This window comes from Carassius auratus, chromosome 15 (assembly GCF_003368295.1).
Source record: "Carassius auratus strain Wakin chromosome 15, ASM336829v1, whole genome shotgun sequence".
Classification (NCBI taxonomy): Eukaryota; Metazoa; Chordata; class Actinopteri; order Cypriniformes; family Cyprinidae; genus Carassius; species Carassius auratus.
Window position 1 is genome coordinate 12,818,708 of NC_039257.1, and position 21,147 is coordinate 12,839,854.

A 21,147-nucleotide genomic window follows, 5' to 3' on the forward strand; every position below is an offset into this window, starting at 1 on the left:
ATCCTGCCCCCCTACAGATTAACAGAAAAAGAGAGGTGGTCATCTAGGAAGGATCGTTTCACACCATAACCTGGAAAGGTGAAGCATCTTCCTGATTTCAGAGCTGGTAAGTTAAGTGGTTTTACACGCAGTGCAGCAAATTTGAACTTGGAACATAAGTAAACGAGCGCCAGAAATAATATCTCGTTTGCGCTCTCTCCACCGCTTGTAATGGAGAGCGGTGTCATAGCGGGGAAGCAGTTACCCACAACAACCCAATTGATTCTTTCCGTTCAGAAAAGCGGAGTGTGTTGGCAGTGTTTTCCTGATCTGTCTCTGCTCTCTCCATAATGTATGAAGTGCTGGAGGAGCCCTTCATTAGTCTCTGTTGGGCCGGCTGGACAGGCTGGAGATGGCTCCCGGGGCAGTGCTGGACAGAGCTGTAAATTGGATGGCCTGCCCCTGCTGAGCCAGCAGCCAAGACTGCTTGTGTGAATTAGGGAGTGTGTGCCAGAGAGCAGGCGGCGGTGTTTGAGCTCTGTAGGGAAGCTCATGGCTGTCAATTACTCTGCGCCAATGGAGCCCCAGCGCTGGCACGGTGATGGACCAGTCCACCGCTGCCATCATTACCAGCTCCAGTGGACTCCCAGCCCTCTGCCATATGCGCCCACTCAGGGGTCTCCGTCTGTTCAGCGTGGCAGGGATCAGGGATGAGGAAGTAAATGGACCTTGAAATTGATATTGGGTGGTAGAACTCACAAGCTCCTTTATTCTCTTCCCAACATCCACAGGCGAAATTCGAAACTAATTTATGGAGGATTTTTGTCATTTCTTGTATGGAAATAGCAGCCTGTTATTACAGTAAATGATGCATGATAATGGATACTATTCATCAGCCGCTTGTTTCTCCTCGGTTATAAATTAGCAGGGGATTTGTTTTCCGAAGGCAAAGAGAATGCAGAAAATGACCACGCTGCTGTACCTTTAATTGTCCATTCTGTTGCATTACATGGGAGCTGCGCTCCAACAAAGGGTCTGGTCCTGCAGGTTATTAAAGCATATTATTCAATGCGCACATATAATATAATATCAGTAGAAATTCAGTTTTGCATAAAAATTAGCAGGTACAGAAAAGTGTTCAAACTAAATCCGTTCAAACTAAATCCGTATTTTATATTAAGAAAATTCTGACACTCCATTACTGGTTCTGAAATCTTAAATATGCATCATATGATTTTGATTGATTCTCAAATGCACCATTTCCAAAATATTAGAGTTTTCTTTGAATTGTATGAATAACAATGTTGTGTTGGCATTTAGCAAAAAGAAAACATAAGATCATTCAAAAAAGCATGTATAAATATTTATATTTTTTCAAAGATTTGGAAAAGAAAGCATAATGCATATCATGAGTAAGATTTTATTTGTTTTTTTTTTCATAATCAGGATTTAAAGTGGTGTTCCTGTAGCTCAGCTGGCAGAACGTGGTGTTAGCAATTCCAAGGTCATGGGTTCAGTTTCCAGGGAATGAAAGCGCTGATAAAAATGTATCTCCTGAGTACATTATGTTGCTTTAGATAAAAGTGTCTGCCAAATCCATAATTGTAATAAATGTACTGTATATTAAATATATATAACACTGATTTACACTGAAAAGCACAGTTGGCAAAGCTCTTCGCAATGATGATATTTGAGCATGGAGAAGTCACTGATATATTGATGTATATAATAAATTATTTACAGATACAAACATCAAACATATTGAAAAACTGCAAAGATTAACAAAAATATCAGAAAGAGCGCAATTGCTTGCATATTGTTTTTCAATTAAAATCAATGTTACCTTTTTTTATTCTGTGGCGGATCAGAAAAACTCAGAATTCAGTAAAAAGGACAGGAAATTTTAAACACTCAATTGCAAAAAATAAATAAATAAAAATTGTGAGATTTTGCAATAGCAAGAAAAAAAAGTCTGAATTGTGAGGAAAAAAGCTTTTAATGAGATAATTCTGAGGAAAAATGATAGAAGCTCAGAAGGCTTTTATAATAAACAGCACAATCTGAAGATTCCATTTCACGACTGTCTTAGTTGTGTAAATATACTAATTGCTCAAACGGGGGAAATTAAAGTGCACAACCTTTCCTGTATGTTTGCTTCTGCTTGACAGCGAGCGCGAGTGAACTTTAGCATCCTGTAGGATGATGATTTCTCAGGTGGGTTTTTATCTGCATTACACTGGGGGGCATTGTCACAGATGACATATCACCGTCTCCGCACTAGCATTTTTTTTTGCTAGTAATTTAAATGTGCGGAGGGGACTGTAATTTGTTCTTCATGGATAATATGACCCTTAGCGGAGCAAGATCATGGGTCGGCTGAAGTGATATTTTCTGGTAATGATGGTCATACATCATTCCTGACGGCGTGGGTTTAGAGGCTAGCACATCACTGCCACGTCCTCTGGGACTCGCTGCCATAAACAAGTAAGACATGAGCGCCCTGTGGAGGGCCGTGCAATTTTTACGAGCTTATCCTGAGCCCTTGGTGGCTGGAGGCTGAGCCTCTCGCTGTCGTGGTGATTAATACCTCTGAAGCCCTATCATCTTTCTTCATGGTCTTCCACTACTGGGGCACTACATTAGAGCTTGATATCCTCAAGGTGATCTGCTGCAATCACTCTCACCATGTAACGGTTGAGGAGAGTCTACAGTCCTTTGAAATATAGTTTGAGTGAAGCAATACGTTTTTAACTTCGTTGTAAGGGTTCGTATTGCTGCAGAATGGTTGTAACTCTTATAAATAGTGTTGCAGGTTCACAAGCTGCAGAGTTAAAGGTTGACAAACATCAGTTACCCGGGAACTGTTGGTTTTTAAAGGGATACTTCACCTGAAAATGAGCATTGTATCATCATTTACCCACCTTTATGTCGTTTCTAACCCAGTATATCTTATTTTTCTGTGGAAGACAAACAATAAAAGATATTTTGAAGAATGTTTCAGCTGCCCATGCTATTAAAGTCAATGGGGTGCAAAACAAAATTTTAGTCATGACTTGCTTATTGTTTATCTTAAAACCTTTAGTGAACTAGTGAAACCTCTCAGGCTGCTGGATAGTGCACTTGCTTTCTTATATTGCTTATGTGAAATCCTTTAATGAAATTTATATTTAAATTTTATATGTCATGATTGCTTTAAAATGCAGAGACTTGTCTGGGTTTTTTATGAGCTGTGATTTACCTCCACTTTTGAATAGACCTTTATAGAGTTGTCCTGTTATATGACATGAAAGAACTAGGTCAGGCTTCACAAATGAGCTTGATAAATGAATGTTTATGGGATTGATTGTATGGCCTAAATGATTTGTTATTTCCCTTTAGACATTAACAGACTTTGTAAATTAGGTGTCAGAGTAACAACCAGCATGTAATAAAAGCTGTTCACATTATTCTTCCAAAATCGCCAATAGAGAAGGTGCGTAATCACCCCCTGCGATTTATTTTTGGAACCAATGAAGAAAATGATTTGACACCACGAGAAACATCCCATCTGCTTCAGTGTTCTCCACATTTCTACAATGGTCTCGATTTGACAGAACAAATAATCTGAAAATGTCTAAAAATGATAAAGAATTATTTTATTAAGTGACCAATGAGGATAGTCTGTGTTGGGTTTTGTTTTATATTGACATTGAAAATGAAAGTCAATTATAAATCCTAATAATAATAGTTCAGGATAATATTGTAGAGATTGCATATGCACTAGTCACTTTTATTAGCAGTGCACAATATATCTGCCATTATAGAGATTTTTATTTATTTATCATATCACCCAATACTGGATTACCTTTCTTGCCATCTCACTTAAGGATAGTTCAGTTCTATATCTAATTAATAAAATCTAATAATTTGATGAAACTTTAATGCAATCTTAATTAAATCTCAAAATGAATATCCATTTTTCTTACTGTGCATTATATGTATTATGATGCATAAACGGATGTTTTTGTTTTGTGATTTATTTAGATAAAAAAATTATCAATGCCTTAATAGGTTATATATTGCAATATAAAATAATGATCAGTATCAAGGGCCGTATTTTTGCACATGTAGCTCTTTAAAATACATGAGAATTTTGCAATAAGGCTTCACTCCTAAAGAAAGCTTTGGCTTTTGAGTTCGCCTGCACACAAACAAAGCTGAAGGAATGCACTTTGCCCCGTTTGATAGCTCTTTACCCACTCTCCTCCTCCATCTGCACTCATGACTGCAGTGGGAGCCCGGCGATTATGATGGAAATCTCACAAGCCATTACCATGAAGAGGCTGGGCCCGATGCAGACAGCTTAATGGACTCATTTGTAATTGGTAGGGGGCAATGGCTAAGCTACCGTGGCCTTTGTGTGATTGAGTATAGAGGCATGCATGCAAATGTGACAAATGAATAGGAATTGAGCCTCTCAGGTTTTGTGCGGCTTTCTCCAGCTCTCCGTTCAGCCAGAGTGACCTTGAGAGGCAGTGCAGTAGGTGTTAAGAATCGTATAAAGAGGTGTTAACACTGGGGGCAGTGAACGGAAAGGAACAATTCATGAAGTCTAAAGTGGCATATTCATTAGCTGCCATATGAATTGGTTTGGAAGGAAGCTGTTGTGCAAAGCCGCGAGGTACGCATCGGTTATGAACACTTCATAAGTGGCATCCGAATGCTCCATGGGCCTATTTACCGCCCTGCTAAACGAGCATAAAAGGCCACTTTCTGTGCTCCCTGTATGTGCCAAGACTTTTCATTCAGTGGAAAATAAGTCCTCACAGGTGATCGCTGCAGGCTTTGTAAGCTCGAAAATGATTTGATATGCAAGCGCATGACTATTTTAGAGGTTTTGCCTTGGTTGTTTCCCTAAGCCATCAACGTGAGCTTCATTGTCTGAGGTGTTTTTTGTGCGCCATTGGGAAGAGAGCCTGTTCGTCACAGATGTCCAGGGAAAATTACACAAGTCCCTCATTAATGAATGGCTCAACAGTCTCTGGAGGTGGCCTCAGAGGCAGCTCTTTAATGAGCTGGGAACTCAAACACTGCCAAAGTTTACCTCGACCCTGCCTCTTGCGCTCGGGTCAGTCGGAAGAGCAATTCAATTCAGGGCCACTGAAGCAGAGGGGAATGGCCTCACGCTGATTTCTCTCTCGTGGCTCCAAAGGCAGGAATAATGCACTTTTGTCACCCGCATCCTGGGGAATTACAGCTCCTAATTTGATTATGGGAGATTTGATTAACTGGAAAATGGGGATTTCACTAAAACTTTCACATGCTTAATTTATCCCTTGCCGAGCAGATGCAACATTGTGTCATCCCGATGAAAGGGCGTATGGGAACCCTATTCAGTGGTTAGACACTCTTTGAAATCCAAGAATATTGCTATTTCGCCATGGCTCTCACAAGTCAAATGCCTTCGATTATCTCTTCCTGGAAATAGCAACGGCTGTCATGCGAGTTTGCGTACGCCCCGCTTGCGAAGCCTACGTCGATCTGACAGCGCGACATTCTCGCAGCATTTCTGTTTATTGACTGAAAACTCCTGCGGTGTGGAGTCGCTCCATTCCACGAGCGCACATCTTCCAGTACATTAAGATTATGTATTTCATTTCAAGGCCAATTGGCCCTTAGTAATAGTCTCAGAAGGAGCTTGCCATTACAGACCAGTGGTTATGGAGGACAGAAGCTCTTCCAAAGGGCAAGTATGAAGGAATCCATCCCCATTAAAAATGATCTAGTTAAATCAGCGTTCTCTCAAAGGACCATCGGGCCAAACCTGCTCTTTGAAATTAATAGCCAGACTGGAACTGAAGGGCTAAGGCATCAATTTACTCCTCCTTCAGACAGAAAATCAGTGAAAACAATCAGGCCAAGTCGGCACTAATGACTTTGCCTTTGAGGCGAGTTTGCAAGAATCTTTCGGTGTTTAAGAAAACACAGATGGAAAACTTGTGTGTGCTCATTCTTCCTTCGTTTCTCGTTTTTTTAGCGCTTTGGGAGGTGGGTAACGTTGGGACAGACGTACATACGCTATCGTAAACTGATTCTTTGTCATAATTACACAAAATGTTTTAGAATTAATTTACTAGAACGAGCACTGAGTTAATAAAAGCCTTTGTTTCACATCTCATTTTCAGTAATCACATCTGACTCCGTATTTCTGCATTTGATGATTATAATGACACAGTTTCGGAGTGATTTACTATTTTGTGTTAGTTGCACATGCTGTGCGCTGGTAATATATGATTATGTTTTTTTGGAAACTGCTTAAACTGTCATGGCACCGTGAAAATGTTCTGCTCTTTTCAGTTTCATATAAATGAGATTATGACAGTTTGGGGGGAAATTAATGTTTGATATTATTTGGTGATGAAAATGTAATAGTTGTTAAATACTCAGATCTGGGTCAAATTACCAATCCTAACTATTAGGACTAGTACTGAAATGTAGTTAAAAGCAGTGGCTTTATAAACTTCCGTATCCTAAAATCCCATGTGATGTAGAAAAATCTATGAATATCAAAAAAAAAATTATCTATTTATTTGTTAAAATAAATAATGCTTATAAAAATAGCATTGAATTATGATAAGGTTAGAGTCGCAGCAATAGTTATAGTAGCCAGTCATGTTCCAAACAAGAATTAGTTGCAAAAAAACGAGTAGTTAGTAGTTAGAACGGTGAATGAATGCAGCTTGTATATCTCAAAACATCACATACAAAGATGCCATATATCTCGCCGCTTCCGTGCGAACACTTAATACTTGCGCCTTAAGATTTAAAAAAAAAAAATACAAATAATTTTACCAAAATGCTCTTCTTCTGAAGTACTCATAAATAATGTATATTCTTGTATTAAATATCATATCGCCATAGTCAGGATAGTAAAGCACAGCAATAACATCTTGCCCAGCTAGAAGCTTTTATTTGGAGCTTATAAATTATGAAAAGAAAACCCCCTAATCTTCTTCTGTTTGATGATATTTGATGGCTCTCGTGTAGGTCTGAATTAATATTTCATCTAGACCCCACACATCTGCCTCCAGTCCCATAGATCGAACGGCCTCCGAGGGGAGAAGAGGGTTTCGGTGCCACCCGTGTATTCATCCGCCTATGGGTGCCCCAGTGCGTGCAGTCAGAAGAAGGAAGCAGAAAATGTTTTTCTGGCAAGCTGGAGATCCACACCCCGCTGAGGAGTCGCAAATCACAGCTTCGTCCCAGCAGGAGGACCAACTTCAGCTTGAACAAGGCCTTGTTTTGTTCAGAGCCTGTGAAATGCAATTAGAAACTCCCTCAGGGCCGACAGGGGCAATGACTGAATGGGACCTCCCCGCGATCCTGGCGGGCCATGGACTTTGAAGTCTTCTGCTTTCTCCCCAAGAGAGCCCATCCCCGGTTCAGAGAGGACACCGCATTAGCAACAGAAGACATGAGGCTGATGAGTGCAGGAGCTTTCATGTGCCTCCTCCCATGGGGGTGTTGACACTTCTAATAAATTACGTGATATATCTGTTGTGATAATATCCCGTCTTGTGATTCATCATCTCGCCGTGCCCTTTTCCCACTGACATTCACAAGCCTTCTGTCCAAAGAAGAGCCTTGCGATTGGCTGACCTCACCAAGAATTCCACGACACCGTGTACGTGACATTCACATTTATGTGATGCATTTATAATAAGCTGTGACAGGTACAAATGCAACCACCGCATTAAATCATATCATCCTTTTCTCACCCTACAAAAGAAGCAGGGTGGCATACCAGCACAGAAGCATTAATTGGAGCCGCCACGTCACCCAATAAGGGTGAAGTCTCATTTCGGTGCGAGGTGGAAGTGTCTCATCAGCATTCTGAACCCGTTGCCTGTCCCCTCTGGTTATTCTGGGCTTGTAATTAAGAGGATGGCCATAATCACTAGACTGTCTATACGTACGTGTTGAGCAGAGAGGAGGAGAGTGTTGTAATTGTTGTGCCGCCGGGGTGCCGCTCTCAGGGCTGAGGAGGGAGGTGTGGGAGTGTCCGCTGAGGGAGGGATCACAGGAATGCACGGTTCGCTACTGAGGGAGCATTCTTGAGCCGAGCTGAGTGCAGCCGGACACGCTCTGGAAAGGATCTCAAACCTGCTTTGAGTGGATTTGCGCTTAATCTGTTGATGGTGAAGGAGCTCAGAGCCTCACGTTTACTGTGTTTGGAGGATTTTACTGGATACCGGTTCAGTGTCTGGAAAGGATTGGTTCAGGATGTTTAATATCATACATGCCCTGATATTCAAAGGGTAAAAACAAACAATTTGTCAGAGCTCCTAGATGTTTACAGGAAACCACTTTTTAACACTTTTGTGTTCTGATACTGGAGTGACTGTACTCTGAAAAGCATTGGATAGTTGAAAAAAAAAATTGGCAGTATTTTGGATTACATTGAGAAGGGTCTTCTTGCCTTATCGCGTCAGTGTTTTTTTGGGGTAAGTGCTTCTGAAAATGTTTTACTACTTTAAAATTTGGATATGGGTTGATTGTTTTTGCTGTGCATTTTGGATAAAACTGCGAAAGTGAGACATGCCTTTAATTCTTGAAATTAGTGGTTATGAAAAATTTGTATAATTACATTTTTGATGCCTTTTGATTTTACCCATGTGTTTGTTTCATGTTTTGAAGCATGGGAAAACGATTATTTTTTAGTTCATTTCCTTTGAAAGCGTTGGGATTTAAAGGAGTGAAGCCGCTTGTCAGGTTTTGCAGTGGTGAAACAGTGTCCTCTTGTGGTTCACATGTTTGTGATGGCTAAAGCAGAATTTTTACTGAAATGTATTAATATTGCAGGTTGCTCTGACAGAGATATTCCCTCTTCCAAATGCAGGTATGTACACCTCACATTTAATAACATCACCATTACTAAATAAAAATGTAAAAAATACATTTATGCATTTAGCAGACGCTTTTATCCAAAGCGACTTCAAGTGCATTCAGGCTATCAATTTTTATCTATCATGTGTTCCCCGGGGAATCGAACCCCCAACCTTACGCTTGTCAATGCTTTACCAATTGAGCTGCCTTCAGTATTGTGTTTATTTACCTCCCTGTATGAGAATTCATGAGCAGGCATTATATCTAACACCTCTTGATAGGTTTGATAGATAGACTCAATTATCCAATGATAATGTCATCACATCACTCCTTATTCCAATGAGAACGAATCGTTAAATCGCTAATGGGCATTTTTTGACTATTAAGCTTGCTATATATTCTCAGCTTTGGTCATTACAAAGGTGCAGCTCATGACTTTTTTTTTCCAAGGTTAAGAATGTTTTCACATTTGAAGCATCACATTTCCATTCTGTAATATGATGAATTACGAAAACAAAACATTTACAAGATACTTTGTTCTTGCATTGGGCAGATGGCATGATGAAAAATCTTCTGGGTTGAGTACAAGGATGTAAAACGCAATATCCGTAGAGCCAATTAGCATTTTGATAACTTAGGAGGTGGGTGCGTTCAGGCCAAGTACGTGCTAGTAATCTTCCACTTAATCGGATAGAGGGTCAGTCACTCCACAGCCAGCCAGCCCGCCCAGAAACACTTTAGCCTTGCTGATTTATTTAACAAGACATTCTCGGTCATGCATTTATTTTTATTTGGTACACTTAACATTTAAATCATGGAGCATTCATGAAAACCACAATTGTTTCTCTCTATATCACTTATCCTCATCATTTCCTTTATGCAGTTTTTCCTTCTTAAGCATGCTGAAATCAAATCAGAGGCACTTAAGAACTTAACCAGATTACTTTCATAGAGTCACCAGCAATAGTTAATGGAATTTACGTCTTTATGTTAGAGCGGGTGCTTTGGAGGCTCTTGTCTGGCACATTTGTCAGCAAGGGCCATGGTCTGTTCACTATCGCTGGGCTGGAGCTTCAATGGACTGATCACTGATGGGTCAGACTGCTTCTACAGAGTACAGAGCTCCTCATGTGCAATAACATTTCATGTGTTTTAGCACTGCTTATAAAATAACTTTCCTTTGGCCTAATCTGATTGGCTGTCTAAGATAACAGAAGGATGCGAACACATAGTGCAGCAATGTTTTGAGAAGCCTATTAAACCTTAAGCCATCTTAATGCAATTGAGTTAAAGGACGCTTGTCTCAATCATAAGGGGATTAGACAGCTTTCAGGGTCTGTTTTATTTCTCAGCGTTCTGCCAAATGCTTCTCAGAATTGAGTTTTTAATTAGACATTTCCTCCTTGAATGACACACATCATATTCCTAATCCTTTAGAGGTGTGTGTTTTTAGAGGCAGCAATAGAGTTCTGATGACATTTACAGACGAGCTGTGTATGAATATGGGTGATTATTCAGTCAGATACAAAGTTGAAATAGATAAAACAGATACATTTTGTGGTAATAAAGCAACAACATTCAGGTTTGTGGTTGTTTTTTGCCAAAAAAATTTGAATAATCAGAAAAAAAAAGATTAGCTTAATAAATACAATTATTTTTAAATGATTTTTTTTTTCTCAAATATTAAATGATTTGGTAAAAAGACTTAAAAAATAACTATTGACATTTTATAGACAATTAATGCCTTTATTGTCTTCAAATTGTCATCTTTCTGTATTATGTGTTCCCAAATCTGTCTTTTTGAACTTTTTTTGTTCTTTTGAAGCAAATCAGCATATTAAAATGATTTCTGAGGGATCATGTGATACTGAAGATGAGTAATGAATGCAGAAGATTTAGCATTGCCAGCACAAGTTACATATTCAAATACATGGGAAAAGAAAACAGCTACTTTAAATTGTAATAATATTTCACAATATTTACTTGTATTTCTGATCAAATTAATTCAGCATTGCTGAGCAGAAAACAAAGTAGTGTAAACTAAAAAGCACAATAAAAGGTTTCAAGCTATTACAATGTTCGGAAGCTTTCTTCTTTAATATGATGATTTCCCTCACTGAAGAATCCCTCACATAAGCACTAGACTATGTTTGACCTTCTGTTGTTATGGTTGTGTGTGTGGTTAATGCTAATACGAGCAGGCTTGCCGAGGAGCTGTGTAATCTGTTCGCCCAACACTCGGCTGTCAAAAGTTGACAGCTTCCCTCAGCACTTATCGCCGTAATGCGTTTCTGCCAGGAATAACTGAACCGCTATTCACAGAGCTGTCTTTGCTTCAGCCCACGGTTTTGGCCGATGTGCAGTGACTGGCCTGGATAGAGGCTTTTTCACGTTCCTGCGATGCTTGTTAAAGCTGTGTTAAGATTAAATGCCATCCAGGGCCCAAAATGCATTTCACAGACATGATCACTTTCAAAGTCGAAGTGAAACTATTCAAGGCCACAGAATAATCTGTTCATCCCCTATCCATTGCAGACATAGGTATACATGTTAGTACAACGAAGTCTGTGAGATAGGCAGCCAGAACAGGGTTGGTATTGTTCACGAGGTAACCCGAGCCGGGACGGGCCCAAGCATCGGGGGATAGTGTATAGCCGAGATCGGCGCTGTTGAGAGATCAGCGAGACAGCTGACTGTTTGGAGCTTTCAGCACAACTCAAATATACACTTTGACTATCCACCTTTAGTGCTCACTTTGCCCCCAGCTCTCACACACGTTACAGCCGTGACTGACCGCTGCAATAAGACTCACAACGAGCCCTTTATCATCAGTTAAGTCTGTTAGAGCTGAGGATCCGGGTCTCTAGTGTCCTTCACGCCGCTGATTGTTTTACTGGCGTTCCAGGGGCTCGGTTTCTCAGAAGCGGGAGGTAGAACACATCCCACAGGCATCAGGAGCCATTGTGTGCGTGGCCGGCCTACATCCCCATCACTAATCCCAGACTGAACGAAACATGAGCGCTGAATAATGAAACAGGTCTATGCTGAGCACCGCCGCCTATTGTACTGACTGTGGGGAGAATGCAGTCATTTCGCTCACAGCAATTTATACATCCTTAGTCTGTGTCCTGAACTGGCCTTTCTCATCATCCTTTGGGAAGGGATTACGTTATAATAACAAGAGATGACTTGCTCAGATACGCCTTGATTCTGTCATATGCTGTATATGGCTGATGAAATTAGGAGTATATATATATAAAAAAAAATTAAGTTAACTCCTTATTTGCTACTTATTAATAGTTCATAAGGTAGTTGTTTAGTTTAAGTATGGGGTAGGATTAAGGGATGTAAAAAATGGTCTTATAGAATAAGGCATTAATATGTGCTTTATAAGAACTACTAACAGCCAATGTGCTAGTTATATGCATGCAGCTAGTTAATAGAATTACTGATTTGATCCATAAAAAAATAACAGTAAGCATGTGCTTAAAATCCTGTGCATACCACCCAGTTGGCTTTTTGCTTTGATGTATTAACTGGAAGAGAGAGAGAGAGAGAGAGAGAGAAAGAGAGAGAGAGAGCACTGCCATAAAGGAAGTGTTCGCTTAGTCTGTGTGATACCCAACACCACAGACTGTGATCCTGCAGACAGACTGGCAAGTTGAGAATAGAGAGATACTGTTCCCCTGTGTCTCATTCAAGAGCTGTTGAACGCCTGCTGAACGCTGTACCAGAGACAACTCTCTAAACCTGCCAGCTACAGCCTAGAACGACCGAACCCACACGTCTAGTGGATTCATACAGGGTTCAGGGGTGTGGAGAGCGCAGAGACATAGAGGTAGGAGCTTTTTTAAGCTGTTTTCAGTTGATGACTAATCCTGAATGGCGAAGTTTGAGCATTTGTTTTAGCATATTTCAGCGATACAAACCCACGCAACTGAAATCCAACCGCGAAGTGGTTTCTTCTCGTCGGAGACTGTTCAGAAGTGTCATAGAGGTGCAGCCGAACAGATGCACCTTAGCTGAGCGGGCTTCGTTCACACACGTGGGAACCTGTCAGCACACAAGAACAACTGTTTCTCAGTTTGAGTCATTTGCCAACTGTGCCTTAGCAATAACGCACACGGCCTCTCGATGCCTCCGGATGATTTATGAGACGTCTCCTGCCATCTGCGAGCACGAAACCGCTGAGGGACGGCTACGGTAAACATGCTCATGATTGGAAGATTATGAGGAGTTTCTAGGAGGGCTTACCTGCGCTCCGCCTGAGCCACGCTCGTCTACTTTTGTATGCACACAAAGCTCCCTCCAACTGCTCCTCCACGAGATTAAGAGCTTTCCCCTGGCACCCCGTCAAGGACAAAATTTAAAGAACACGAGTGTTTAACCTCCAGCTAATCTTGTCTTTGTGAGAATGAAGGGATTAGACCATTCGTTTCTGCATGCCTGGAAGGGTTAGGCCAGTAATGGGCTTGATGAATGACAAAAATGGCTCGGGGAAGGCAGCTGCCAACTGACACAAGACGACAAATTCGCTGGTGGCCTGACAGCTCCAAAAAAGAGGCTTAGCTTGATTCCTGACCTGCATCAAAATAGAGCATTACCGTGCCATGACACTAATTGAAAACAAGCAGTTTAAGCGAAACCAGTCTTATAAACACGAGCCAGATTTTTCATTTCTTGCTTATTGCATCGTCTGATGGAAGGGTACATCAGCACATGCTGTTCTTTGATTAAACGGGATGCAAATTAGATTTAAACACCAGTGCCATTACGGGGGTCTATTAGGGACTCTGTGTGCTTGTTATTTAGCTTTACTCGATTAGTCTGTAGCCGGTCCAGCTATTGCGTTGTGCCATGTGGCGGACTAGTCTGTTCTCCTCCCTTGAGACTCCTGCCTTCATCTGGAAGTTTATAAAGTTTTGCGTTCTTGGCATTCACGTCTCGGACGCTTCTCCACGCGTGTTTACGGTTCCCAACCATTTGAATGACCCCTGCACCTGTGTCCTCCTACAAACAGCTCATCACAAGGGATTTGGAGCTCAGCTCAGGCGAATAAGTTGCTACTTGTGTTTCCCTCCTCCATGGACCCCTGGTGTTCGCCAAAGGAGGTCTACCCCTCGGAGAAGCTAACAATCCATTATGGGGCTCTCAAAAGACCTTTCACTATAGATACTGCAGTACTGGAGAAAAGGCCCAAATTGACAGCTCTACACAAAAGAGATTTACTGCTTTGCTTTATGTGCATGAGTGCTGTTCAAAAGGAGGTAATTGCAGGTTGTATAGATGGGCCAATCCCTAAGGGATTTCACCCCTTCATCACATTTGCATTCATTATTAGCGCCCCCCGGGAGGGACCAGTAAATGTCACGGTGAAACTGACATCATCAGTGGTATGGCAATGCATGAAAAGGCTAATGCTGTAAAAACAGAGATATCCTACTCTTTTTTTTATTATTAGGGGCCAAGTACCAAAGGTACCTATTGTATCCGATAGGCCGTTGCACCGACTGACATGAAAATGTAACCAGATTATCTTCAGACCATGCTGGCAAGAAGTTAAAGTTAATTCAAGTTGATTTGTCCAATCATTCTTGAATAACATGCAAAAGAATTATATGAACAGCACGCAAAAATGCATGTAAGGCTATATCGCCACAACAATTAGACATATTGAGACAAATCTTGGTGAGTGTTATAACAAGCATGACCTGAGACTACCTGTAGCGTTTCGGCACTGTGCCACCTACTGCTTATAACTTCTGAACGGTTGGGCCAAAAATGACAAAACTGGTCTCTTTAGATTCGATGCATCATACCAAGTCGAATGGTATCCAATTTTCCCATGTAATCTTTGCTTAAAATAGGAGTGATACATTTTTTTAAAATGTTTTTTAATGAAGTCTCTTACTGAAGTGCTCATTAAAGAAAAAAAAAATTACTATTGTAAAATATCATTACAACTCTTATTTATTTATTTTTTAATAATGGTATTTCATTCCTGTGATGGCAAAGCTGAATTTTCAGCATCATTACTCCAGTCTTCAGTGTCACATGATCCTTCAGAAATAATTCTGATATACTGATTTGGTGCCCAATAAACATTTCTTATTATTACAAACATTAAAAGTTCAAAAGAACAGTATTTAGTTGAAAAATCTCTTGTACTATTATAAATGTCATTTTCCCCATCACTTTTGATTCATTTATAGCACTATAACTGAAAAAGCATTTACAAAAAAAAATCTTACTTCCCCTAAACATTTCAGTGGTACTGTATGTTATTTTTCAGATTTTTGGTAAGGACTACAGTATTACCTCAAATAGTCTATGCAGTTTTATCATTGCTCATAAGAAATAGTAGTCCAAGAATGCTTATTAATATCGGTGTGAACTGTAACCCATTTTTTCCCCCATAATGTGACATTTCTAACAGAAAAATTAAAGAGATGAGTTCATTTAAATCAGGAATTGATTGCTGGTTCCAGTAGTTTTTTTTTTTTTTACTTTTACAGACTTACCATGAGCTGTAAATGCAAATGTATAGTATATTACTTAATTAAACCCATCAAAAATTCAACAATATTTAAAAAACTTGCGTTATGACTCTATATTTAGGGACCATAATTTTAGAGATAGAAGTGGGCACAGAGTGTAGCATTGTGATGAGGCAATCAGTGTAACCTTGCTCTACTCAAAGTGACTAAATCACCGTTTGGTTAAATGGATTCTCTAATTGTCTGGCCTAGTATGCCATGTGTTGACTCAGTATTTTTATTGACTTGCAGGTCTTGCTGATGTTGCTAATACCACAAATGCGAAAGCAGAAAACAATGATCAAAATGCCACGAGGAGGAGACATTTAGAACTCAAGAAGGACTGAAGGAAAACTGAAGGAACAAGCTGTTTGTAGTCATTTTTGTGCACGTGGAGTGCATCAGCACAAGTAAAGAAGAGCATTGCTATCATCCCCATCTCTAAACATCTCAACATGTTTGCCCCGACGACAGCCCTGGCTCCTCCTCCTCCCCTCCTAACAGGAAGTGCTCTGCCAGTGCCCAGCGCGCCAGCAACAGCTCCTTACACAGGTACAGCAGCACCATACAGACTGAAAAAATAAATCCCATATCTGTTAGCTGTGCTCTGATTCGCTCTGTCGTGTGTCCCTTAGATCATGATCTACTGCGGCAAGAGTTAAACTCTCGCTTCTTGGCCTCCCAGACTGTCGATCGAGGAGGTGCTCCAGCTCCCCCGGCCTGTCTGCGCACAGAGTTCCACCAGCACCAGCACACACACCAACACACACATCAGCACACCTTCACTCCGTTCCCCCATTCCATCATGCCCAGCCCAGCAGCACCACTGGTGCGTAGCCCTGCCAGACAAGTGAGGAGAAATACTCGTAATCAGTGCTCATAATAATCTATGTTTTGAGCTGAAATTCTGACAGTTCACTAAGTGAAGGTTAATATCTTTTTCTCTTTTCTTACAGTTTGACAAATACCCCGCTAAAGTGGATAACTTCCATAGACACAATGTAAGTTATATCTTGTGCACACCATGGCCAGTGATTTGAGTTGCATGTTTCTTTTACTCATCCATCTCATTCACCCCGTTTCCACCATTGAATAAAAAAAAAAAAAAAAAGGTAATTGTGACTTTTTATCTCATAACTCTGAACCTTAATTTTTTTGGCAATTCTGAGATGTTCAAAATGTGAGAGATAAACTTGCAATTCCAAGAAATTCATAAATCAGAGTTGTAATTACCATTACAATTGTGGGATGTGAAAAAAGTCAGAACAATTTTGACTTTGTTTCTTGCAATTCTTAGACAATTCTAAATATGTTTTAATTCTTATATCTAATAAACTATATCTATATAAATTTGCAGTTGAAAGCAAAGAAGAATTGAGTCACAATTTCCTTTAGTATTTTTTATTCAGTGGCAGAAGCTTGTCGACATACAGTGCTGTTTTGCTACGGGTGTCCCGAGTTCGAATCCCAACTAGAGGACCCCATCTCTCTCCTACTTCGCTTCCTCTCAGGCCTGACCTGTTCTTTGATAATAAAGGCGGAAATGCCACAAAATTAGAATTGAAAAACAAATCGTGAGATGTAAACTTAGGTTCAGCAATGTACTTTGATTTAATGGGGTCAATTTTGATTTCACTTTAGAGGCCAGAAACAGAAAAGCTTTTGTGTCTTAAATCAGCATGAACACGCTTTTGTTTCCTGAAAGTAATGACATTTTTCTGCTGTTTCCCTACAGTTGGTCCCGTCCTATCCGTCAGTAATGACTGGAATACCACCTATGGTTCCACCTGCTGGACCATTCAGCTCTCTCCAGGGAGCTTTTCAGCCCAAGGTCTGTCTGCCACTCTGTCTCTTAGCTTTCTGTTTTGTTTGAAACACAGCATTCTTAAAAGGCCTTGACGTCGCTTAAAGGAAGCCTGTGAATAATAACATGATAATTCTTGAGTTGAGGTGACCTCCCACAAAGAAAGAAAAGAAAAAACAGAACAGTTTTCTATAGTTTTCAGATGAGATTCTGCAAAGTGTTTATTTTCAGACCCACATTTGCAAAGCCTGTTTTTAAAGGCCATGAATAATAAATGTAAAGGCTGGATTAGCCACACTTATATAAAAGAGAACGTGTGCTGTGGAAGAACAGGGCACGATTCATGATCATGTTAATAATTTAATTGAATATAGACGTAGTATTCACAAATTTTCTGTTTGCAGGCCTCCAACCCACTAGATGTGGTGTCAAGGCCAGGATCTGTGCCACACCAGCTTTTACAGAAGGACTCCAGAGTAAGTTTCAGTTTTGCATCCAATGCAAGGCTTCTCTAATGGGTCAAAATCTGAGCCATATATGTTCATATCATTAAATATTTACAGCTGTTCTGTCTATCATTAAAGAAATATAACAAGGGAAATGTAATGTTTGTTTTTTTTAGCTTCTTGACCCCATGTGTCCTAAACCAAAAGTAAGGTTTACATGTGATCCAACTCCTCTTTATTAACCTAGTAAATCACAATTCTTTTCCCATCATTCATTGTTTTGTTTTTTTCATTTTCCTCAGAAACCTGGGAAGTGGTGTGCAATGCACGTCCACATTGCATGGCAAGTTTACCATCATCAGCAAAAAATTAAGGTAAATGCAAAAGAAATAATTATTCTTTTTTTTAAGATGTGGAATATATCCAGTTTTGGATATAGTAAGCTGTAATTAATATAACCATTTTCTATTTCTGCGGTTACAGAAGCAGATGCAGATTGAGCCACATAAATTAGATTTTGGATTTAAGCCTGAGTTTCTGAATCGATCACCTGTCTCGAGCTTCATGGGACTGCAGCCACGTGATTTACCCCGTCCCTCCACAATCCTCTCTAATGCAGGTACAAATTACAGCAGGGATCAAATCCACACTAGTGACTGTAATTTAGCCAAATTGGATGTTCCTGGATCACTAAGATGTTGGTCCTGGAACAACATCCCATCAACCAATTAGATTATAGGTTTATGGATTAACAGTGCATTCTTATCCACCTGGTACTTCCCATTGATTTTAGGGTAGTCCCGTTCTCCTGCTAGAGGGCCAGTGTCCTACAGAGTTCAGCTGCAACTGTAATTAAACACATCTGAACTAGCTAATTAAAGATTTCAGGATTACTTAAAGGATTACTTCCAGGTATTTTAGGGCAAGCTGGAGCTATATTCTGCAGGACGTTGGCTCTTAAGAAACAGGACTGGGGTAGGGTTAGGTACTGCCAGTGTCAACATTAAGCAGTGTCCTGTGCTTTTTATAAGAGATTGTCTGACAGAAACAGGACTGTCCTCAACAGTATCTTTCTTGTTAGGTCCCACACACCCTTCAGTTTCGCCCTATGGACCCTTACCCCATACCCCAAACAATCTCCACAGTGTAATCCCCCATCATGGTAAGATCACGTCTGACTTTAAAATTTAATTCATATTAGACCAACATTACTCCTGAAATTCAAAACTGCCTTATCTCTTGTTATTGTGTAGAGACTCTTAATAAGCCACTCACCTTTGGAGGGCTAAGTACACTGAGCTCATCTGCCTTTGGAGGACTAGGAAACCCATCACTAAGTAAGGATATCTTTTGTCCTGACGTGAAAGGATCTGCTTTTGCTGTAGGTTAAAAATGCTGTCTTTCATGACTGATGATAATTATGCATTCACAGCACCAAATTCAGCACAAGGGACTAAAGATGGTAAAACGATGCCAACTTCAAGTGGACAACTGGAGACCTGGAACAGATTGCACCAGACACCCTCATCCTTCCCAACGCTGCCTCTGTGTCCAAGGCCTTCTGAAACTGAGAGAGCTCTCTCTATACCGGACAGAGCAGCGATGAAGAGAGATTCCCTAGACAACAAAGATGACAAGGAATGGTATGTACCCACTATTTTGCGATTCCAAGATCAAGATGATCTTGACAGAATCATGTCCGTTAGAATTCACCTCAATGACAGTCCCTTAGTCAGCATGTGCATCCCTGAAAGTTTGTGACCCGGTTGCTACCATATTTGCTAAATGGGGACTTTGTTCTGGAAAAAAATTCAAACTGGGAACTTCCAAGGAGTCCTGCACTAGCCGAGCAACTGTTATTGAACCGTTGGGAATGCTATCAGTTTGCTTTCTAAAGTTTTGTAGGCCTCCATGATATGTTTCAGGAGCAAACTGCCTAAGCCAGAGGTGTCCATTCCTGATCGCGGGAAGGACAATGTCCTGCAAAGTGTATCTTCAGTTTCAATTAAGTGCCTAAACCAGTTCATTAAGGTCTTAAAGATTACCTAAGGAAGCTCTAGGCAGGTGAGTTTGGGACAGGTTGTATATAAGCTCAGGACTGCAGGACATTGGACTTCCATGAACAGGTTTGGACACCCCTGGTGCTAGATAACCTACCTGATCAAGAATTCTTAGAGTTGACCTCCTGGTTAAGAGTTTAATTGGAAAATTATTTATTTCAATCATTGCAGGGAGCCAAAAGAGAAATCAAATGGGAGGCTTTTGTCACCCATCAGGAACAGTGCACTGGACAACAAACACCCAACAGAGTCCGTCAAAAGTTCCTCTCCTGATGAGACCAAGGAAGAGGAGCAGACAAGAGAGAAAACACAAGCCCAAGAGCTTCCGCAACAAACTCGACAAACCGAGGAGCCAAAACACAAAGAGATCCAAAGTGACAAAAAAGAAAAGGATGTCAAAAGTGAGCAGCAGCAGCCCGCTGAGGACAAGCCAGCAGGAAAAGAGAGTTCATCACCCAAGCAACAGAGAGAGGATCTCAAGCGGCCAAACAGTGATAGCCAACCCTGGGAGCCAGCTGAGAAGAAGATTAGAGTCGAATATGAACCGCATGCAAAGAGCAGCAAGGTGAGGGTGAAGGAGGAGAAGAGAGACAACCAGGACCATGAGGTTACAACACACCAGAAAGCTTTGGAAAAACCATGGCAGGATCCCAGAGTCCCTGCTATTAACCCTTCACCTCTTTCAACTCTTCCTTTACCAATAGGAATCCCAGCTGGCCATTCTGGTCTTGACAGGACAAGGCTAGTCTCACCTTTTCTGGGAATGGGTCCACTTCCTGGAGCCGAAAGGCTGCCTTACTCGCCTCAGCACTGGGAGTCTATGCGGAATGTTTACCGAGGCTTAGATCTTCCTCGTAGGGACTCCATGGGCAAGGACCTCCTAATAAGAAATGACCCCCTGCAACGTGCCATGATGGGTCACCCTGCTTACCCCCGTGAGCCATTTCTGCAGTCCATGGCCTTGATGCAAAGGAGTCAACTGGAGGAACGGCAGCGTATGGCCTTTCTGAGAGAGGAAAGCGAGCGTAGCAACCTGTTGGCTATGCATCATAGTGCACTGGATCCTCACTTACAACATCCAGGACTCTTCGCGGCGGCTTACCCCAGCACAGGGCTCCCACATTACACCTCGCTCAGTAGGTCTCTACCTGCTGCTTATATACATGCCCAACCACACCCGCTTTTTCCAATGCTGGCAGCAAGGTCGGGGTCTCCGAGACGGATGACCCCTCTCACAGACAGACCTGTTTCATACCCACACAGAGACACTGAGACTCGGTGAGCTGGACTTAATCAGAAACTGACGGACTTATGTATATCAAGCACTTCGTGTGAAATAACGTGTAGTCGAAATGTACAGTGGTGGAAATGATTTTTTTGGGGGGTCAAAAAAACAAAACAAAAAACAATTAAAATGACTTCTGAGGAAAAAAATGATTTGTGCTTTCTGAATGTTA

The 21,147-nt window shown here is 40.9% G+C and overlaps 1 protein-coding gene across 6 annotated transcripts; it reads left to right on the plus strand.

The window, feature by feature from the left end:
* The first annotated feature begins 84 nt into the window (after positions 1–84).
* On the plus strand, positions 85–21,129 carry LOC113115147 (autism susceptibility gene 2 protein homolog). 6 transcript variants are annotated; one of them, XM_026282471.1, is made up of 14 exons: positions 7,933–8,462; positions 8,821–8,857; positions 15,633–15,932; positions 16,016–16,209; positions 16,337–16,381; positions 17,116–17,211; positions 17,589–17,660; positions 17,807–17,836; positions 17,933–18,004; positions 18,114–18,249; positions 18,712–18,792; positions 18,884–18,967; positions 19,063–19,273; positions 19,862–21,129. In XM_026282471.1, exons 3-14 carry the CDS (start codon positions 15,836–15,838, stop codon positions 20,970–20,972), a joined length of 2,229 nt encoding a protein of 742 aa, XP_026138256.1. In that variant the 5' UTR covers positions 7,933–8,462; positions 8,821–8,857; positions 15,633–15,835; the 3' UTR covers positions 20,973–21,129. The 6 variants fall into 6 exon arrangements, with proteins under 6 accessions (XP_026138255.1, XP_026138256.1, XP_026138257.1 ...); XM_026282467.1 differs by having other exon boundaries at positions 7,992–8,462; positions 16,016–16,230; positions 19,862–21,126; XM_026282470.1 differs by lacking the exons at positions 7,933–8,462; positions 8,821–8,857 and adding an exon at positions 85–106 and having other exon boundaries at positions 16,016–16,230; positions 19,862–21,126.
* Positions 21,130–21,147: the final 18 nt, after the last annotated feature.